Here is a 17,804-nt window from a genome sequence, read left to right as displayed (position 1 = left end):
GTAAGAATTTTTTAAAAAGACAAGCGTTTCAGAACCGCTGTAAGCCCTCCTGCTTCAGGACATAAGCCAATCTCTAACTACTGGAGGATCAGGAAAAATCTTTCCCTGGTGTCAGGTTATGCCATAACTACTTTCTGCATGGTTCTTACACCTTCCTCTGAAGCAGCTGGTATTGGTCATTGTCAAAGACAGACTAATAGACTAGGTGGACCACTGACCTGATCCAGTCTGACAATTCCTATGTTCCTAGATCCTAAAGATGGAAAAGACCTAATAGGTAACTTGTTCTAGTTCCCCTACTATATGCAGGTTTGAAATCTGACTGATTGCCTCTAGTACATTAGATTTCTTGTAAATCTGGCACTGCAAAAATGTTTAGATTCCACTATACAATCATCATTTTACAAACTGAATTAAAACCATGTATTAATCCACACAATCCAATCTCTTCCTCGTGAGGTAGGTATCAGTACCATTTTATATATATCATGTGACAGGGTCGGGCCAGATGGCTATAGGAGAGTAAAAGAAGGCAGATATATTAGCCCTAGGCTAAGTAGGTCTCTTTCCCCTGGGTAAGGTAACAGGGAAGGTTCCAGAACAATCAGGAACCTTCTGGAGACAATTAAGACAGGCTGATTAGAACACCTGCAGCCAATCAAGAAGCTGCTAGAATTAAAAAAGGCTAATCAGGGCACCTGGGTTTTAAAAAGAAGCTCACTTCAGTTTGTGGTGTGCGTGTGAGGAGCTGGGAGCAAAAGGCACTAGGAGCTGACAGGTTTCAGAGTAGCAGCCGTATTAGGAGCTGAGAGTGAGAACGCAGACTTTTGGAGGACTGAGGTGTACAAGCATTATCAGACACCAGGAGGAAGGTCCTATGGTGAGGATAAAGAAGGTGTTGGGAGGAGGCCATGGGGAAGTAGCCCAGGGAGTTGTAGCTATCTCACAGCTGTTCCAGGAGGCACTCTAAACAGCTGCATTCCACAGTGCCCTGGGCTAGAACCCGGAGTAGAGGGCGGGTCTGGGTTCCCCCCAAATCCTCCCAACTCCTGATCAGACACAGGAGGAGTCAACCTGGACTGTGGGTTCAGAAAAACAGCCAAGCTGAGGGCTGCCGTGAAGCTCCAAGGCAAGCAAATCCACCAATAAGCATAAGACCCACCAAGGTAGAGCAGGAACTTTGTCACAATCAGAAAACAAAGGGAGAGTGATTAAGTGGGTTGTCCAAAGCCTCAGAGGGAATCACTGTCAGAAATATTATCGGAATTCAGAAGTTCCTGGTTGGCTCCTAGTCCTGTGCTCAGACCACACCTCTCCACCTGCCTCACATTTATTCAAATGAATATACTATAAAGAACTGAGGCTTGCATCCACTGGATTAATCTTAGCAAATTAACCTCTTTGCTCTTAGACAATCATGGAGTTATCACAGGAATTAATAAAAAGAAACGGAGTACTTGTGGCACCTTAGAGACTAACAAATTTATTAGAGCATAAGCTTTCGTGAGCTACAGCTCACTTCATCGGATGCATTTCCGATGCATCCAATGAAGTGAGCGGTAGCTCAGGAAAGCTTATGCTCTAATAAATTTGTTAGCTCTAAGGTGCCACAAATACTCCTTTTCTTTTTGCGAATACAGACTAACACGGCTGCTACTCTGAAAACAGGAATTAATGTGTCCCTACACAAATAATAAACCAGGCTCTCGCTCTAAAATTTCTGATATGTAAAGTGAGAGACAGAGGTGAAATTAACAAACGGATAACAAGAAAGGTGGCTATGACAGATGACAGAGCAGGATGTCTAAACAGCCTAAAAAAAAATGAAAAGGCAGAGCAATCTTTATTTATTATGTTAGCCTCATGCATAACCCAGTCAATGTTTAATGGGGATAGCACTGGATATTTTGCTGCAACTTCATTTTGGCCAGTGTCTGACATTATCTGGCCAAAAATGCTATTAATCCGGCCAATGATGCAAGACAGTGAGAGAGCCAGCCAAATGACGGATTAGTGGGTGGGTGAAGGAGGAGGGAAGTTGATATATTATTTTAAAAGGCCTTTAAAAACATTGTAGTTGCAATAGCCAAGATTCTCAGTCTCCTAAAATTGTATTTTCCCCCACTATTAACATTTTCCGAGTTCCTTTATTAATGGGGAGTGTAGAAAAAAAGGGATGCATTAGATAGAATGACTTGACCAAACATCACGAGTAACACAATCAAACTTTGTTTAAATTGATGCAGTAGCGCTCTGTATTTATACAGTTCCTTTGCTCCAAACATCGAGTGCTTTACAACCATTTAATTAAGGATCACAACACAAATGTGAAAAAGCTATGTGTGTTATTATTCCTATTCAGGAATCAATAAACTGAGGCACAGAAAGAGGAAGTGAAATTTAAGCATGGGTAAGAACAGTATGGTATAGTGGTTAAAGCACAAGAGCACACTTCCAAATGAGAATATTCTCTTTATTAGAATACTAACATAACTCATATGGCTGGTTTGAAGCTTTATTCATTCATGTTTTTAAAGCACTTTTCGATCCTTAGACAGAATGGTCTAGTGAAGTGCAAAGTAGGGCCCAGTTCAGCATGGTACTTGAGAATGTGCGTAACACTAAACACGAGTAGTTCCACTGAAGTCAATGGGTCTGCTCATGGTGCTTAAAGTTAAGCATGTGCTGAATTGGTGCCTGAACTTGAGAGCAAATTAGTGTCCTGAGTCAAGAACTGAACCCAGCAAACTACTCCTAGACCCTTCTTTAACCCCTGAACAGCACTCCATGCATTTAAAGCACTGCTTTCCATTTCATTCCATGTATTCATGAATTCCATTCTCTCTTGTCCCTGGGATTGTGCTGCCCGCTGACATTTCAGAGTCAAAAGAACAACTTTGTGTCTATGAATTACAGAAACTCACAGCCCCATATGCAAATATTTTGCCTATGACTAGCTTGTATGGTGGGATCTGTCTTGCATTCAAACTTTCTCACTCCTTCCCTCAGAACCAATGGTCCAGCTAGTCCAGTTATCCCATCTATCTGCAGTAGCCACTGAAGGATACTGTAGAGGGAGGGAAATAGCTCTATTCTCATAATGATGTGTCCAGTCACTTGTTTAAAGCTACAATACTGACTCATGGAGAAGCATGACATTTTTTATTATTATTATTATGCCCCACTTACGGCTTTATGCTGATTTTGGTGTTATCTTCACAAGACAGAATCCAAAGTCTCCATCCATTCTGCCTAAAAAAATATAAATACATTGAAGATAAACATACTCACAAGACCCTTCCCTTTGGCCTTACATGCCATGCTCATCTAAAATCTCTCGGCAACTACTTTTGCAGATATTTAATTCTTGGAACACCCACTGGCTTCAGTGGAACTACTCACATGACTATGTTTTTCAAGAACAGGCCCTCAATATGGAACATCCTCACACAATTTTTCAGTTTTGGTTTTTTGACCACTTCATCACAAGCTGTCATCCCACAGGCATAACAGGTCTTTATTTTGGAATCATAAACAAAATCTAATACCATACAATATTAAATATAATACATCTCTACCCGGATATACAAGGGTTTGCATAAAACGTGGTAAAGCAGCGCTCTGGGGGGCGGGGCTGCTTTAAATAACGGAAACACTCGAGGCCAAAGCAAGTTCGTATAACATGGTTTCACCTATAGCGGTAAGATTTTTGGCTCCCGAGGACAGCGTTATATCCCAGTAGAGGTGTATCGGAGCCAAATTCTGGCAGGTGTATTCCTTCTTTCAGAAACAGCAGCCAGTACAAGAAGCACAAACTGGAAGATGTCTGCTCCTATTCTCCTTGGCTGTCTGTGACAGGAGTTGCAAACTCTTGGGCAGTGCTACATTGGGTGCTGGACTAGATGACCTCCTGAGGTCCCTTCCAACCCTGTATTCTGTGATTCTATGTACACCCCTAACTCAGCAATGGCCCCTAAATATAACTCAACCCCAGATTATACATGCTTTTAGCAGGAATAATCAGACCTTGGAGGAGGGAGAGCTGTGCACGGGGCTGCAGAGTTGGAAAACACAGGTGTACACTGATGCATATTTTACACTGTTTTGGAGTAAAGCTATGTATAACACTGTTCTAGGATTGGCAGAATTTGACCCCAGGAATGGGAACATATATAATGACTGAATTTTGATGCCTCTGTACTAATATTTGTACATTTTGGTGTAACTGTCAAATGCTTTTAACGCTTAGACCAACACAACAGAAAAGTAGTGCAAGAAAAGTTGAGCAGTTTTCATTCTTAACTTACATTGTTGGACATACAGGTCCAGATTTTCCATTGATTTTTACATTGTGTCACTGACACCAGTGCAAAAGTGTGGGCCTTTCTAATGTAGTACCAATTACGCCCATTTTGCATTGTAGTAAATATCTGCACAAAGGTCAGGGCAACAGACAATCTGGGCCCATACAACTAATGATAGCAAACTGGATTTCTTTCTATTATTATTATTAGCTGAATGTGAAAACTGTGGTTTTTATTACCTAGAATGGTACTGTACAACTTGTTGGGACCAGCGTTAGTAGAGGAAGAACAAAGAGTGTTGAAATAAAGCCCTGATCCTTCCCGTATTGGGCTGAGCATAGGAGGTGGGGTATATGGAGAGTTTTGGAATAAGTCTCTCAGGAGGTGGTCAACCATGTAGACAGGTGATCGAAGATTACTCTCATGGCATTCTCCCATCATGGCTGGCTGCATCTCAGCACACAAGGGAGGTGGAAGTGGGATAAAGAGTGATTTGGGATGAGTCTGTCTCTTTCTCTTTTTTTGGGGCAAACTTTTCCTGAGGTCCTTCTCATCCTGGCTTTCCTTTTCATTAACCTGAGGAGACATTTAATTTGGAATTTTAATTGACCACAGGAACAAGTGTAACAAGTGTGAGTCTCTGGCATTTAAGGTGTGTGGCATATGACCAACATGAAGCACTTAAAATCATTTAACAGAGGAGAAAACTTGAAATTACATGGGACTCATGTCGTTTGCATGTTTGGGTTTTTCTAGAATCTCACTTTGGTGATTCATCATTTTGGGGACTAATAATTAGTATCAAACATCAAGATTTATGAACAGAGTTAAAGAAAGGACCCTCTTCTGCAGCCATTACTCATGCAAGTAGTCCCGTTTAAGTCAACGGAAGTATTCACATGAACAAAAACTAGAGCTCTATGTAAGTTTCCTTGTAATCATGTAGAGTTGAGAGAGTTATTGCGAATCCTTCGTAAAGAGTTCAGATATACTCTAATTTGCTTTAAACCAAATGATTATCTTACACAATAATCAAATTCACTAACCAGTGCTGATAGCAAAGTAAGTCTGTGAAATGCCTTCCTAATAATTTTTCTAGGAAAGCCTATTTGCTAACTTTTTAGCTAAAATATTCACTTGCTACTGGTGACAAAGAATTAACAGAGAAGGCAATTACTAGCAAGATACATAGAACAAATTATTTTTTTTCAAATCTAACAAATTAAATAAACTCAGTTCAAAGTTGCCTCAACTCTGTAATTCTAAATATTTATTTTTTCCACAAAACCAAAAGCCAAATACAAGGCTTACATCATAATTCAGACATTTCTCACAATCTTCAAATGTTATGCAACTCAAAGTGGTTTACTGGATTAACATATTTATATATTTCCAATTGATTAATCTCACAGGTCCATATGAACCCCTTACACTGCAGAGAAATTCACTGCTGTATAGAAAGCCACCACTGAAGTGCCACGTAAGTTCTATTTTAAGGGTTTAAGTAGAACCTAAGTGGTACATAGGCTTTTTGCTAACCCTCTGAGCAGGGAGGGATTTCACATTCTGGTGAACAATTGCTCACAGAAGTTGTCCCATTAAAGTCAAGGTATACCATGTAGAAGAACACAAATCACAACCCACTTTGTTCCTGGTCTGTTGGTTCATAGCTGTCACAGGTACAGAGACTGGGATCACAAGAGGAGCCACTGTTACATCTTCTAGAGGTTTCTTAATTTCTGATGGAGTGTTTCCATCTCCTATTGGCTTGAGTGACAATTTCTGAGGGTTTAAGTTTTCTGTATTGTACACCTTAACACAAAAAATTCTAATAAATAATAATAATAACAGGCATATCTCATAGCATCTTTCATCTGAGGATCTCAAAGTGCTTTGCAAACAATTAATTCTCACAATATCCTTCTGCATTAGAGCACTATTATTATCATTATTTTATATATGGAAAAAATGAAGACCCAATGATTTAAATGACTTTCTCCAAAGTAACATAACAAGTTAGTGACAGAGCCAGGAACAGAACCCATAAGTCGCAGTCCTTTATTCTAACCATTATGGCACACTCCACACAAGACTTGCCTCTCAAACCCTAAGTCTGTGCTGCCACAGTAGCATAGGCACTGACTTCTGCTCCTGCTGGTGGGTGCTTGACCCCCTTCTACCTCCAGCCCCACCCCCACTCCAACCCTTCCACGAGGCCCTGCCCCATCCCAACCCTGCCCCGCCCCAACTCCACCCCCTCCTTGCCCTTATTCTATCTCCTTCCCCAAATCCCCAACCCAGCCCCACCTCTTCCCCGCCTCCTCTCCTGAGTGCGCCACATCCCTGCTCCTCCCCCCTCCCTCCCAGCACGCTGCCAAACAGCTGTCGGCGGAGGAGCAGGGACACGGCACGCTCGGGTGGGGAAGGTGGGGACGCGGGGGAAGCTTGGCTGCCAGTGGGTGCAGAGCACCCATTAATTTTTCCCCATGGGTGCTCCAGCCCAGGAGTATCCATGGAGTTTACCTCTATGCACAGTAGACGCACTTAAAAAATTCTATCTTATAAAAAGAAAGTGACCATTTTTAACAATATTCCCTGTCTATATAGTAGAAAATTTTGTGGGAAATAGCACTCTTTTGAAACATTACAATTGTTTAAGGATGCCTACTGAACAATAACCACTTGAAGGATGTCTGGTAGTTCCAGAATTCTAGATTCTATCCTATTATTCTTAATTTTCAATACAAAGGTTAAGTTGCTTCAAGGCATTTTTATCCCCATAGGCCAGGAACAGGTTTTAAAGAATTCTTGTGACTTTAATTCAAACTCCCATTAACTAACAAGCACTGAGGGATTCAATTTCCGTTTACCTGCTGTTCCATTTTCCCTGGTGGTGAATGCCATTGTTCACTTTGGAAACACATATGGCTGTTTAAACCTTTCTCAGTATAGAACAGCTGACCGCAGGTCTTGCAAACGAAACCACTTGCATATTTGTTCCCAACTGCAGGAACACCACTGGTGTTATTACTAAGCGTGAAAAGCAAGGTAAAAGGATGGAAAATTAACATTATGAAGCTGAACTACTCTTTGCAATTTAGTCTCTATCAACACTAGGTGCATGCTTGCATTCCCGTCTTTAGATCTCATTTTATGCCTAGCTAGAAAAGAAGTCTCTACAGTTCATTTATCAGCAAACTATGATAACTAGAGAAAAATCCCCACTGGATCATAAATCATCCATGTTAGAAAGATAGTTTTAAACAGAAGATGTAATGAAATGCCCTCTTGGGTATTTACATGCAATTGTATCTCTGTTACCAACTATGTAGAAATGCCTTTTCCAAAAAGAGACACACAAAGTGGGTGAGGTAGTATCTTTTACTGGACCAACTTCTGTTGGTGACAGAGATAAGCTTTCAAGCTTACACAGAGCTCCACACCACTTCCTCTAAAAATGATGGCCTGCATTCAAAATCCCACAGAGTCAAAATCTTAAGCCATCCATTAAACATACCATATGGAATTTATGTAACTGTGATGTTGCCATCGGAAAACATGTGTTACATGTGGGTTGTTTTTCCTTTTATTTTTTTTTCCCCTAGTGAATTTTGTGCTGATGAATGGCAGCAGATTGACAGCTCTGGAGACTCAAGTCCTCTATCCACAACACAAACAAAGCAAAGGCAGTTCAAGCTTTCCAATACCCACTCACCTACCACCCTAATGTGGAGGGAGCACCTTAAGGGTGAGAATGAGAGATGAGTTCAGAATATATTGTCCATTCAGTCCTTGGCGCCCCTCCTGGGGCTAGAAATGGAAGATGGGGAGAGAGAGAAGGAGACTACCTTGATGTGGGTGATTTTTTTTATTGGACACTTGCTCACAACTGTGAGCCATTACGGACCAGGAATGGATTCTTCAGATTCTTAATAAATGTCAATAAATTTCTTAACGATGGAAAATTATTGGCGTATCTATCATGGTTAGTGGCATTGCAGGAAAGGCAGCTGTTTGTGCAGTTTAAATGAAGAATCATATTAAATTAATCTGTGCAATGTCTACAGAAGAATTAAATCAGTGGGCCATATTCTACTCTCAAGCTACACCCGTGCAACTTCATTGAATTCAACTGAATTTCACTAGATTGAACTGTAAGGCTATGACTCAGGAACCTCCTTGTGCCAACTGGCAGAGAACCCCCAGGCTGCATAGGAATGCATAGGAATCACTGGGGTCTGATGGTATATGATACCAAAGAGTGATATGTGAAGTCTCTATCAACAACCACTGATTATTAGTCACTCTGTAATGTATGTTTGAGTAATATTTAGGAAGTTACGTATCTATACTGGAATTTATGTTCTTAAAGCCTTGAAGTTAAAAGCAGGTCACCAGGAGGTAACCAGCCTTGGATAGATTCTGTTTGGTCAGGGGACAGGAGATACTTATCTCTCTTTGATTGGTCAAATGTGTATTGTGCACCCTGTGTCTCACAAGGTAAGCTCTATGTGCATGTGGAGCCAGATGCTAATTAAAAGATTGCAAGGTCAACAAGAGAGGGAGGCCACAGGGAAGAACAATAAGCAGGAGGGTGTCCTGTTTATGAATAAAGATAAAAGGACTGTTTGGATGTAACTGGGATTGCAAAGAGACACAGGGGATCTCTCCACTGACAAAGCAAGAGGACAACATGACTTGTCTCATGAACAGAAGATTACAGCCACGACTGGCTATAATACACTGCAAGGATTTTGGGTGAGCTTTCCTTCTATATGACATGATAATGTCTTGTTAGTTAAGTTTAGCCGCTACAAAACATGTTATGATTTTATTTTATATGTAGCCATTTGTTTCTATTAGTTCTACTTCCTTCTTCCCGATCTCTGTTCTTCGTTAAATAAACTACTTCAAGATTTTTACTATAAATATATCTAAGTGCTGTGTGTTGATCAGAGTGGCGATCCTGAGCTGTAACTGGTACACTGGGGTGTCCTCTTCCTTGGGGAGTAGCGGATCTATGAATTCTGTGAGTGTTCAGTGGAACAGGTGCTGGATACTCTAGGGGGATGCTCAGAGAGTTCAGAGTTGAAGTTTGCCAATCATTAACCTGGAAAGAGAGGATGGGGCCTGCGGAAGCCTGAAGGCAGTGCTTGTGTCGCCTGAGGCTTGTGTTGTCAGGGAGCTGAGCCTTGGTGGGCACAGACAAGGTCTCCTCCCGCTAAGGGCTGGTGGTAGCAAGGTGCCTCAGAGCCCTGGGTACCACAGGAAGTGTCACAAAGGCTCAGACTTAAGCACGGGGCAGCACATAGCTGCATCACCCGAGGAGGAACCCCAGGAATGAACTGTGAACCAAAGTCACAACTCCTCCCCTCCTTCCCCAGGGAGGAGTAAGCTCTGACACCCCCTTTCGGGGAACAGCTTATTTCCTCATTTAATAACTAATCAGCTCCACTGGCTGACATATGGGAAGACAGACCATGGCTTAGTTGCAGAGGGAATATCAGGAGTGCAGTCCCTGCTCTCTACACCAGCACCCAAGCTGTGATGCAGGTAGGTTCTAAGCAGCTGAACAGAGGGAGGGGGAAGGGTGTTTACTTCCCTATGCAGCCACTGAGGACCAGGGCACAAACTTGCCCTAAATCAATTACTGGTCTTAAAATTATCCATCCACTTTTAAACATCCAGTTTCAGTATTTGACTCTCTGCTCCTACAATAAATTTCAAAGGCTGACTACTCATTGTGGATGAAACTTAGCACAAGACCTGTACTCAACTTAAGACCCAGTGAAGCCCTTCTTGCCCAGAGGTGAATCTCTTTTCATTTTATTCTAAATTTGCCTTCTATTCCTTTCATTGTGAACCCTCATTCATTATAGTAATGTGTGAAAAGAAAAGGATTGGTCAGTTTTTATTATCATTTTAATTACCTTAAATACCACACTCAAATATCCCTCTGTCATACTTAAGTTAAGTTGCTATATGGCTTTCATGCTTGTGGGTTAGAAAGTAGTTTTATGAAAGCCTTGTGGCTCAAATTCAAACACCTATTAATTAGCATAATCTCAGAGCTAGCCAAAAAAAAGAGTTATGTAAAAATTCAACCCTAAGGGAGCAAATACATCATTTGGACTCTTACTGCTAACACAGACACTTGAAGCCAAACCTAAAAGTAAAAATAAAAATCTGTGTGACATTATTTTATTTGAAGCTCTGTCAAGACTACAGTGTACCCTGCTTACCATCCAACTGACAAGTTTCTTCCCTCACTGCATTAGTAAGGCTGTAGATATTTCCACCCTGAGTTTAAAAAAAAAATCAAAAACAGATGTTATACTGTCTATGATTTAAACTTACAATATAGTTATTCCATCCTGAAACAAGACATGGAACTTCTGAGTTGTTTCATTTCTAAAAATAATACTTTGCAGTTATATGGTTTAGAAACTTTCTTTACAGGATCCCAAAGCCCTTTACAAACATTAATGAATTTATCCTCATAACCCTTGTGTGCATATACAAATAACATGAGTTCCAAACAACAACACTCTTATATCATAAGTTGCATACTTCCCATTACAGACCCTCTAAAAGAGAGAGCAACCATCTGCACAGAGAAAGTAACCTCCTGCAGAAGAATGCCAGAGAGGGAGGATCCTCTCCTCCTACTTTCCAATTTCTTAGGCTCCTAATGCATGGTGGCCACATGCAGGGATTTGGGGAGGGAAGCGAGACGCCCCATATAAACTTCAAGGAGTTAAAAGCATTCCTATAGCTTCTGAGCCCTGTGCAGGTTTCCTAGTGCTGGCATTCCTCTGGCCCAGCCAGCATCTCACTCCTCCCACAGCAATGGCAGGCCCCTTCTATTGCAGAGATTCTTCTGCAAGGTCCCAGGGGAAGGTAGGGAATAGTACCACAGAGCTGGCTCAGCACCTGCCCCCACAGTATGGAATAGGGAGGATTCCTTGCACAAAGGGTCACCTCAGTGCATAGATGACAGGCGACCTTCTGGCCGGCAGAAACAGCAGTTCGTGCAGAGCCTGGACAAAAGCATGCATATGAACTCTCCATCAGAGTAGTGCATGAGGGTGAGATGTCATCAGACTGCATGGGGCAGGAAGTACAACTAATAATCAACACAACAAAAATGACTCTCCACAAAACCTTGTAGACTCAAAACTCCTATTTATCCACAGAACACGTACAGCATGGGCAGCACTACTGCAAGCAGCTTCCCTACCCAATTCCATCAATGTGCCTCATCTGTGACCTGAAAGGACTATCTCTAAGGGTTAGAAGTTCATTATGTATAACTATTTAGCCCCTTATCTCTCTGCTGATGCAAGCAGTTAGGCACTAATTACTCCCAATTGAGAAAGTGATTTGTGCTATACCGACATCTGTCCATTATTGTACTGACTCATTTCACACAGCTCCCTGAACAGTCTGATGCTAGCAATATTTTATTACTGACCAGAGCCCAAGTTGAACCAAGAACCTAGGTGAAAGACTTTCCAAAGCATCCTGTGAGACTTCATCTTGTTAAATCATTTTTAAACCTCTGATGAATTAGTTAGTTTTTAATCCACTTTGAAATATGTAAAGTGCCATGTATATGCTAAAGATTCTTTTTGGTGAGTCCAAAGTTGTCAACACTAATAAAAAGATTTTAAAAAAGGGGCAGGCAAACTTTTTGGCCTGAGGGCCACATCAGGATTCCGAAATTGTATGGAGGGTCGATTAGGGGAGGCTGTGCCCCCCCAAACAGCCAGGTGTGGCCCAGCCCCCACCCCCATCTGACCCCCCCGCTTCTCACTCCCTGACGGACCCCCCAAGACTCCTGCCCCATCCAACCCCCCATTTCCTGTCCCTTGATGGCCCCCTGGGACCCCTGCCCGCCCCCTGCCACCCCATCCAACCCCTCCTCTCATTCCTGACTGCCCCCCTGGAAGCCCTGCCCAATCCAATCACCCCTTCTCCCTAACTACCCCCGGAACCCCTGCCTCTGACTGCCCCCCGCCACCCCATCCAACCCTCCCCTCCTTCCTGACTGCCCCCCCAGGACCCCTGCCTCATTCAACCCTCCTGTTCCCCTCCCTCTGACCGCCCCAACCCCATCCACACCCCCACCAACTGACCACCATCCCGAAATCCCCTGCCCTCTATCCAACCCCCCCGCTCCCTTACCACGCTGCCTGGAGCACCGGTGGCTGGCGGTGCTACAGCCATGCCGCCCAGAGCACCAGGACAGGCAGCCGTGCCACCCGGCTGGAGCCAGCCACGCCACCGTGCAGCACAGAGCACCGGGTCAGGCAGCGGCTCTGCAGCTGCACTGCCCAGCAAGAGCTCGCAGTCCCGCCGCCCAGAACATTGCACCGGTGGTGCAGTGAGCTGAGGCTGCAGGGCAGGGGGAACAGCAGGGGAGGGGCTGGGGGCTAGCCTCCTGCTCCAGGAGGTCAGGGGCCGGGCAGGAGGGTCCCGCGGGCCGGATGTGGCCCATGGGCCATACTTTGCCCATCTCCAATTTAAAAAAACCACAGGGAAACAATGAAATCCAATAGCTAAGGCTCAGCACCTAGAGTTAGGAACCCTAGGTTCTATTCCAGACTGGAAATTAACTTAATACATCACATAACATATCTGTGCCCCACTTTTCCAAACTATAGAACAGAGGTAATGTTAACCCCCTTCATGAACCATTATAAAGTATTTTCAGATCTCAGGTTAAAAGCACAGCTAACTGCCCCATATTTTTATTCATAATAAAAGAAAAAACATAATTGATGTGCTGTTTAAAAGAATGTTGGGCCCACTTTACCACACCTTTCAAGATGAAGTTCAATACAGCAACACTGACAAATAAAGTATAAGAAATAAGGATCCTTTCAGACTACCAAGTGTGAAGGATGTCAGACTAAGCTTTACTGTTTTTGATTTATGAAAAGCAAAGAAATATTTCAGTGCAACCCATGGGAGCACTGAAAGATATCTTCACTGATTAGTGACTAAGCCTAATACATAATTCACTAGAAGAACCTGAATGAATTATGAGCATTTCTCCCACATGTTAAAATAACGTAGTAATATGATCCTGACAAAGACATCAAGATCAACAGTAACTGTGAAACTATTTATTTATCCTGTGGAATACTAAATATTTTCAGTGCTGGGGATTTTTTTTTTTAGTCTGAAAAGAAGTTTTATTCTGCAACTACATTAACACTTGCGTTCGGATGAGCTGATTCGAATCCCATCACAATCCAGAACTAGATTCCAACTTGATTCCTCTTGGCAACAAGTTATTAGCATAGGCTACTAGCACAGCTCTGTTAAAATGTGTGAGTATTGCCATTATAAACTGCAATATTCTATACAAATTTGGTACAGGAGGTCTTAGTTTTAAAATAATTTCCCCTATATATTTACACCCTAATTTTCATAAAGACTAGCTTACATGGTGGTTTGGTTTGGTTTTGTACCACAAGGGTTACAATAGTGGTTTCACTTCTCAGCTAAAAAATGGCGCCTTGTGTCACTGCTACAATGATGTGTCACAACTTCTCAAAGGTTGGTAAATATCATTATCCTCATTTTAAAGACGGAGAATCTGAGACACAGAGGGCCAAATTTACAAAGTTATTTAGATACTTAAAGATGCAAAAGCACCCAAATGAGTTAGACACATACCTCCCAGTGACTTTCAATAGGAAAAGCCAGGATTTCTGATTCCTAATTCCCTGCTCTAACCATGAAGATGCCTTCTCTGTTTTCTATTTACTTATTTAAAAGTTTTTATTTTATTCGCTAAAAAATAAAAGAAGATTTGAACATACCTGAATCCTATTAAAAATTGTTAGTTTGTGTTTCTTTTCAGTCACATGACTTGGTGAAGTTCCAAGTAATGAAAAGGAAGCCATGGCCACTTGACTTGGAGAAGCTGTGCAAGACAGGTCAAACTTTAGCTTCTCTTTTCGGACACTGGACAAGCGGCGAGGCCTACCACTGCTGGAATGTAGTTTTCCACTTGTTCCTTTGCAATATCCTTCATTCTTCTCTTTGTTGCTATATACAGAAGTGTGATTTTCTCGCTGACGTGATTTCCCATAAGTAGAGTTTCCCAGGGCTTTATCACATAATGCATTCTGGGGTTGGCTTGGGTTGTCAATATCTTTGAATCCCACACACCCTTTCAAGGGTCTAGTCTGTTTGGCAGAGTAAACAGAGTCTGAATTTATGAAAGGGTCAGACAGGGACTGAGAAGACTGCAAAGTAACTGCTGCTTGCTGCCTTCCTATTTGGCTTTGTTCCTCACTAACAGATAACATATCCTTCTGATACTGGGTCAAAGTCTTTTGCATATACACGGGAGACCCTTCACGTTTTGTGTGCTCTAGACGAGAGCGAATCACGTCAGCCTGCTGCTGCTGCTGTTGCAATACATTTTGGAGTGGTTTTTCTACAGGCTGTTTCACCTCAGAAGTTGCTTTCTGTGTTGGAGCCACCACCTGGGTGTGGGACAAAATGTGTTGAGATTTGGTGAACATTTGGAGCAGGTGCTGCTGCACTTGCATATGCTCCTGGTTCACTGAGGATTCCATGAAAAGCTGCCTGAAGTGTGGGTTAGCATCATTCTGTAACACACTATGCTTCTGAATGTTCTGCCAGTGACAAGAATCAATGTCACATTCTTGTCTTTTTGTTGGCCTAAAGGCTTCTTCAAAACTGCTGAGCTTTGTTTCACCTGAGATTTCCCCTTGGGTCTTCAAAAGTGCAAATGACACAGCATCTGGACACTCATACATCTGTGCAAAAGAGTTGAACGCGTGAGAAGGTCCAGGAAACACACCTGAAATATTCTGAGCTGCAACAGATGGACTGTGATTAATATAAACACTATTCCCTTTGCTTTTAGTACAAACTGGCATGTTTCTGATCCACTGAAAATTACTGCTTGACTGATGGGAGGAGTTTGCAGAAATCTTCTGACCTCTGAATAATGGAAAACAAGGTAAAGTGCTGTTTGGCCAATAATCCAGCCCTGTAGTCTCTAAAGGAAACTGTGATTCTGAAAGCAGGGATGTATCAGTCAAACTGGTAACTATGTTTTCTCCTGGTGTGATCACAGATAAATTACCAGGATTTATTATGGCATACACATTAGAAGAGGTGGCATTCTTTTGGCAAGGATAATGCTCCTTCACCGTTTTGTCACTTGTAGCTTCAAATAGTGCAGTCGTGCTAGATGGGATGCAAGAAACCTGATCAGCTGCAGAGGAGCAAGACTGCAGTGAACCTTTCAAGTCCTCTGCAGACGATGCTGGAGTTGATGGAAGCTTCTGATTTACAATGCTGCTAACAATACATTTCAGTAGGTCTCTGTTGGGCAGGACAGGATTTGGAGATTTGGATTCAGAGTGAACAGCCAGCCTCTCCATTCTCAAACTACCTTGTCCTCTTTGGACAAATGCATCATGAGAAGGTGATGAGACCTTACAGGCATCTTCATCACAGGTGGCCTCTTTCAAGATAGACAAGCCGTGTTGCATTTCATAATGTCGAAGCAACGACCGATGGTCACAGTAACTCTTATTGCAACCCTGTTCTATACACATAAATGGTTTTGTTTTCTGATGTGTTAGCATGTGTCCACTCCTGAGGTAAAAAGACAAAAGACAGAAGAGAAGACTCATATTAAAATGACTAGCAGAAATTAAATCATTTCTTTCCTGAACTATTTCAGTTCTCACTTCTACGGTTTTATTAAATCCTGAAGGTCAAATTCTGCACTGACATATCCAGTGCAACTCCTACAGAACTCAAAAGGGTTGGACAGAGTGTAAAACAAGGCACAATTAGGGCTCTCTAAAGCAGGAGGGGTCCACACAGCTGCACCCCAACTGTTTTTTTCACTCTAGGAAGAAGGATTACATCACTCCCACCCTCCATCACATGCACCGGCTGCCTATCGCTGAATCCAATTCAAAACTGACCTTCTCAAAACTCTCAAGAAAGATGTTTTTTAACTGCCAGCACTTCATGTTTTTTAACTGCCAGAAATTCATCAAACTAGGTTCTTTTGCATTCTCACAAGTTACAGAAGTACAGCAGACAAATTATGTCCTTAAATAACACCATTGCAAACCTGTTCTCTTCTGACTATGCCCTGAATTATACCTGTGCAAACCCACCAAAGGATAATAGGGTTGCACAGGTTTCATTGAAGGCATAACCTAAAGACAACAAAGACAGACCAAAATGAGGATCTAATTGGCCAGCAGAGCTCCTTTTAATGCATGAAATGGAAAAAATCCTGGTTGTCTGTTAATCTCACTTAAATGTTTTATCAATTTAAATTGTCACAGTTGCACAAAATTATGCAACTTGGGGACGTGGGGGGCTTGCAATCAGAAAAATCCTCTTGTAAGCAAAGCAAATTTGATACAGAAACCAGTGGCAAACAATGAATATGGAACACCACAATGCCCTTTCTACAGAGACACTTTTAGGGCAGAATAACATTTTAAAGGACACATATTAATTCAAAATATAGTAATACGGACCTAAACCTCCAGCCTGTTCCCTGGGTCTGGCATTTGAACTGGTCCAATATCTTAGACTTGATACAATTAGTCTGGACCTGCGCTGCTACATCAAGAAACCACAGTAGACCACTGAAGGTCCAATACTTCAAGAACCACTAGAGATAGAACAAATGCTATACAGCATTTGAAACATGGAATCCCAGTTATTAATGATGTGTAAATTTAATCTTTAACTGCAGTTCACAACATATTGGCTGCTGAAACCACACAAGAATTGGCTGTCCAGTACAAGTACTTCCAACACCAATAAGCTTTTCCCTGGACCACTGAGCAGAAAGAAAAATAAAAGGTTCTTAGTTGCTATTGCACAATAAAAGCTTACCAAGTCTTCTATAGCTAAACTATATCTTATATGGCCAGTTGAGGCCCTTTCTGCACTAATATGCTCTGGAAATTTTAGAACTAACTTGCTTCTGCTACTGATATAGTTTTGCAATGTAATTTGATGGGGTTTGCTGCCCTGACAAATGCCCACACCAAAGTACCAAAATAGTGTAACTGTGCATCTAAACCAAACTGAAACAGGAAAATGAAGTACTACTGAAGTGGATACTATCCACATTGTTTTAAACATACAAACAAACTGAACATAGTTTTATGCCTTTATATTAGTAAACGCCTACATACAGATGGTCCTGCCGTTTAAAAGCCTTGCTGCAGATTTTACAGATGTATTTCCGTTCCTGGCTGTGAGTCAGGTTATGTTTGCTAAGAGAGCTGGCACTGCTGAACACCTTCCCACAGAGACTGCAATCCAGAACAGGATTTTGAGGAGAGCTGTACTGATGCTTCCCTTTCCTGGCACTACCAGAATTGGACTTGCCTTCTTGTTCAACTTCTTTAGGTGCTGCTGTGACAGGAAGCCCCAATTCTAAATAAAGGGTGAAAGTTATACTCA

At 42.1% G+C, this 17,804-nt stretch overlaps 1 protein-coding gene across 1 annotated transcript in view; it reads right to left on the bottom strand.

Annotated features, from left to right (window-relative positions):
* ZNF541 (zinc finger protein 541) overlaps positions 1–17,804 on the bottom strand; it is a 41,292-nt gene that overhangs the window by 19,269 nt on the left and 4,219 nt on the right. The window contains 9 exon segments of the mRNA XM_038381547.2: positions 3,190–3,217; positions 3,220–3,252; positions 4,544–4,880; positions 5,949–6,116; positions 7,175–7,334; positions 10,547–10,565; positions 10,568–10,604; positions 14,138–15,956; positions 17,534–17,777. Of these exon segments, the coding sequence (XP_038237475.1) occupies positions 3,190–3,217; positions 3,220–3,252; positions 4,544–4,880; positions 5,949–6,116; positions 7,175–7,334; positions 10,547–10,565; positions 10,568–10,604; positions 14,138–15,956; positions 17,534–17,777 (2,845 nt within the window).

The sequence above is a fragment of the Dermochelys coriacea genome, chromosome 23, assembly GCF_009764565.3.
Source record: "Dermochelys coriacea isolate rDerCor1 chromosome 23, rDerCor1.pri.v4, whole genome shotgun sequence".
Classification (NCBI taxonomy): Eukaryota; Metazoa; Chordata; order Testudines; family Dermochelyidae; genus Dermochelys; species Dermochelys coriacea.
This window is presented reverse-complemented; position numbering and strand designations above follow the sequence as displayed.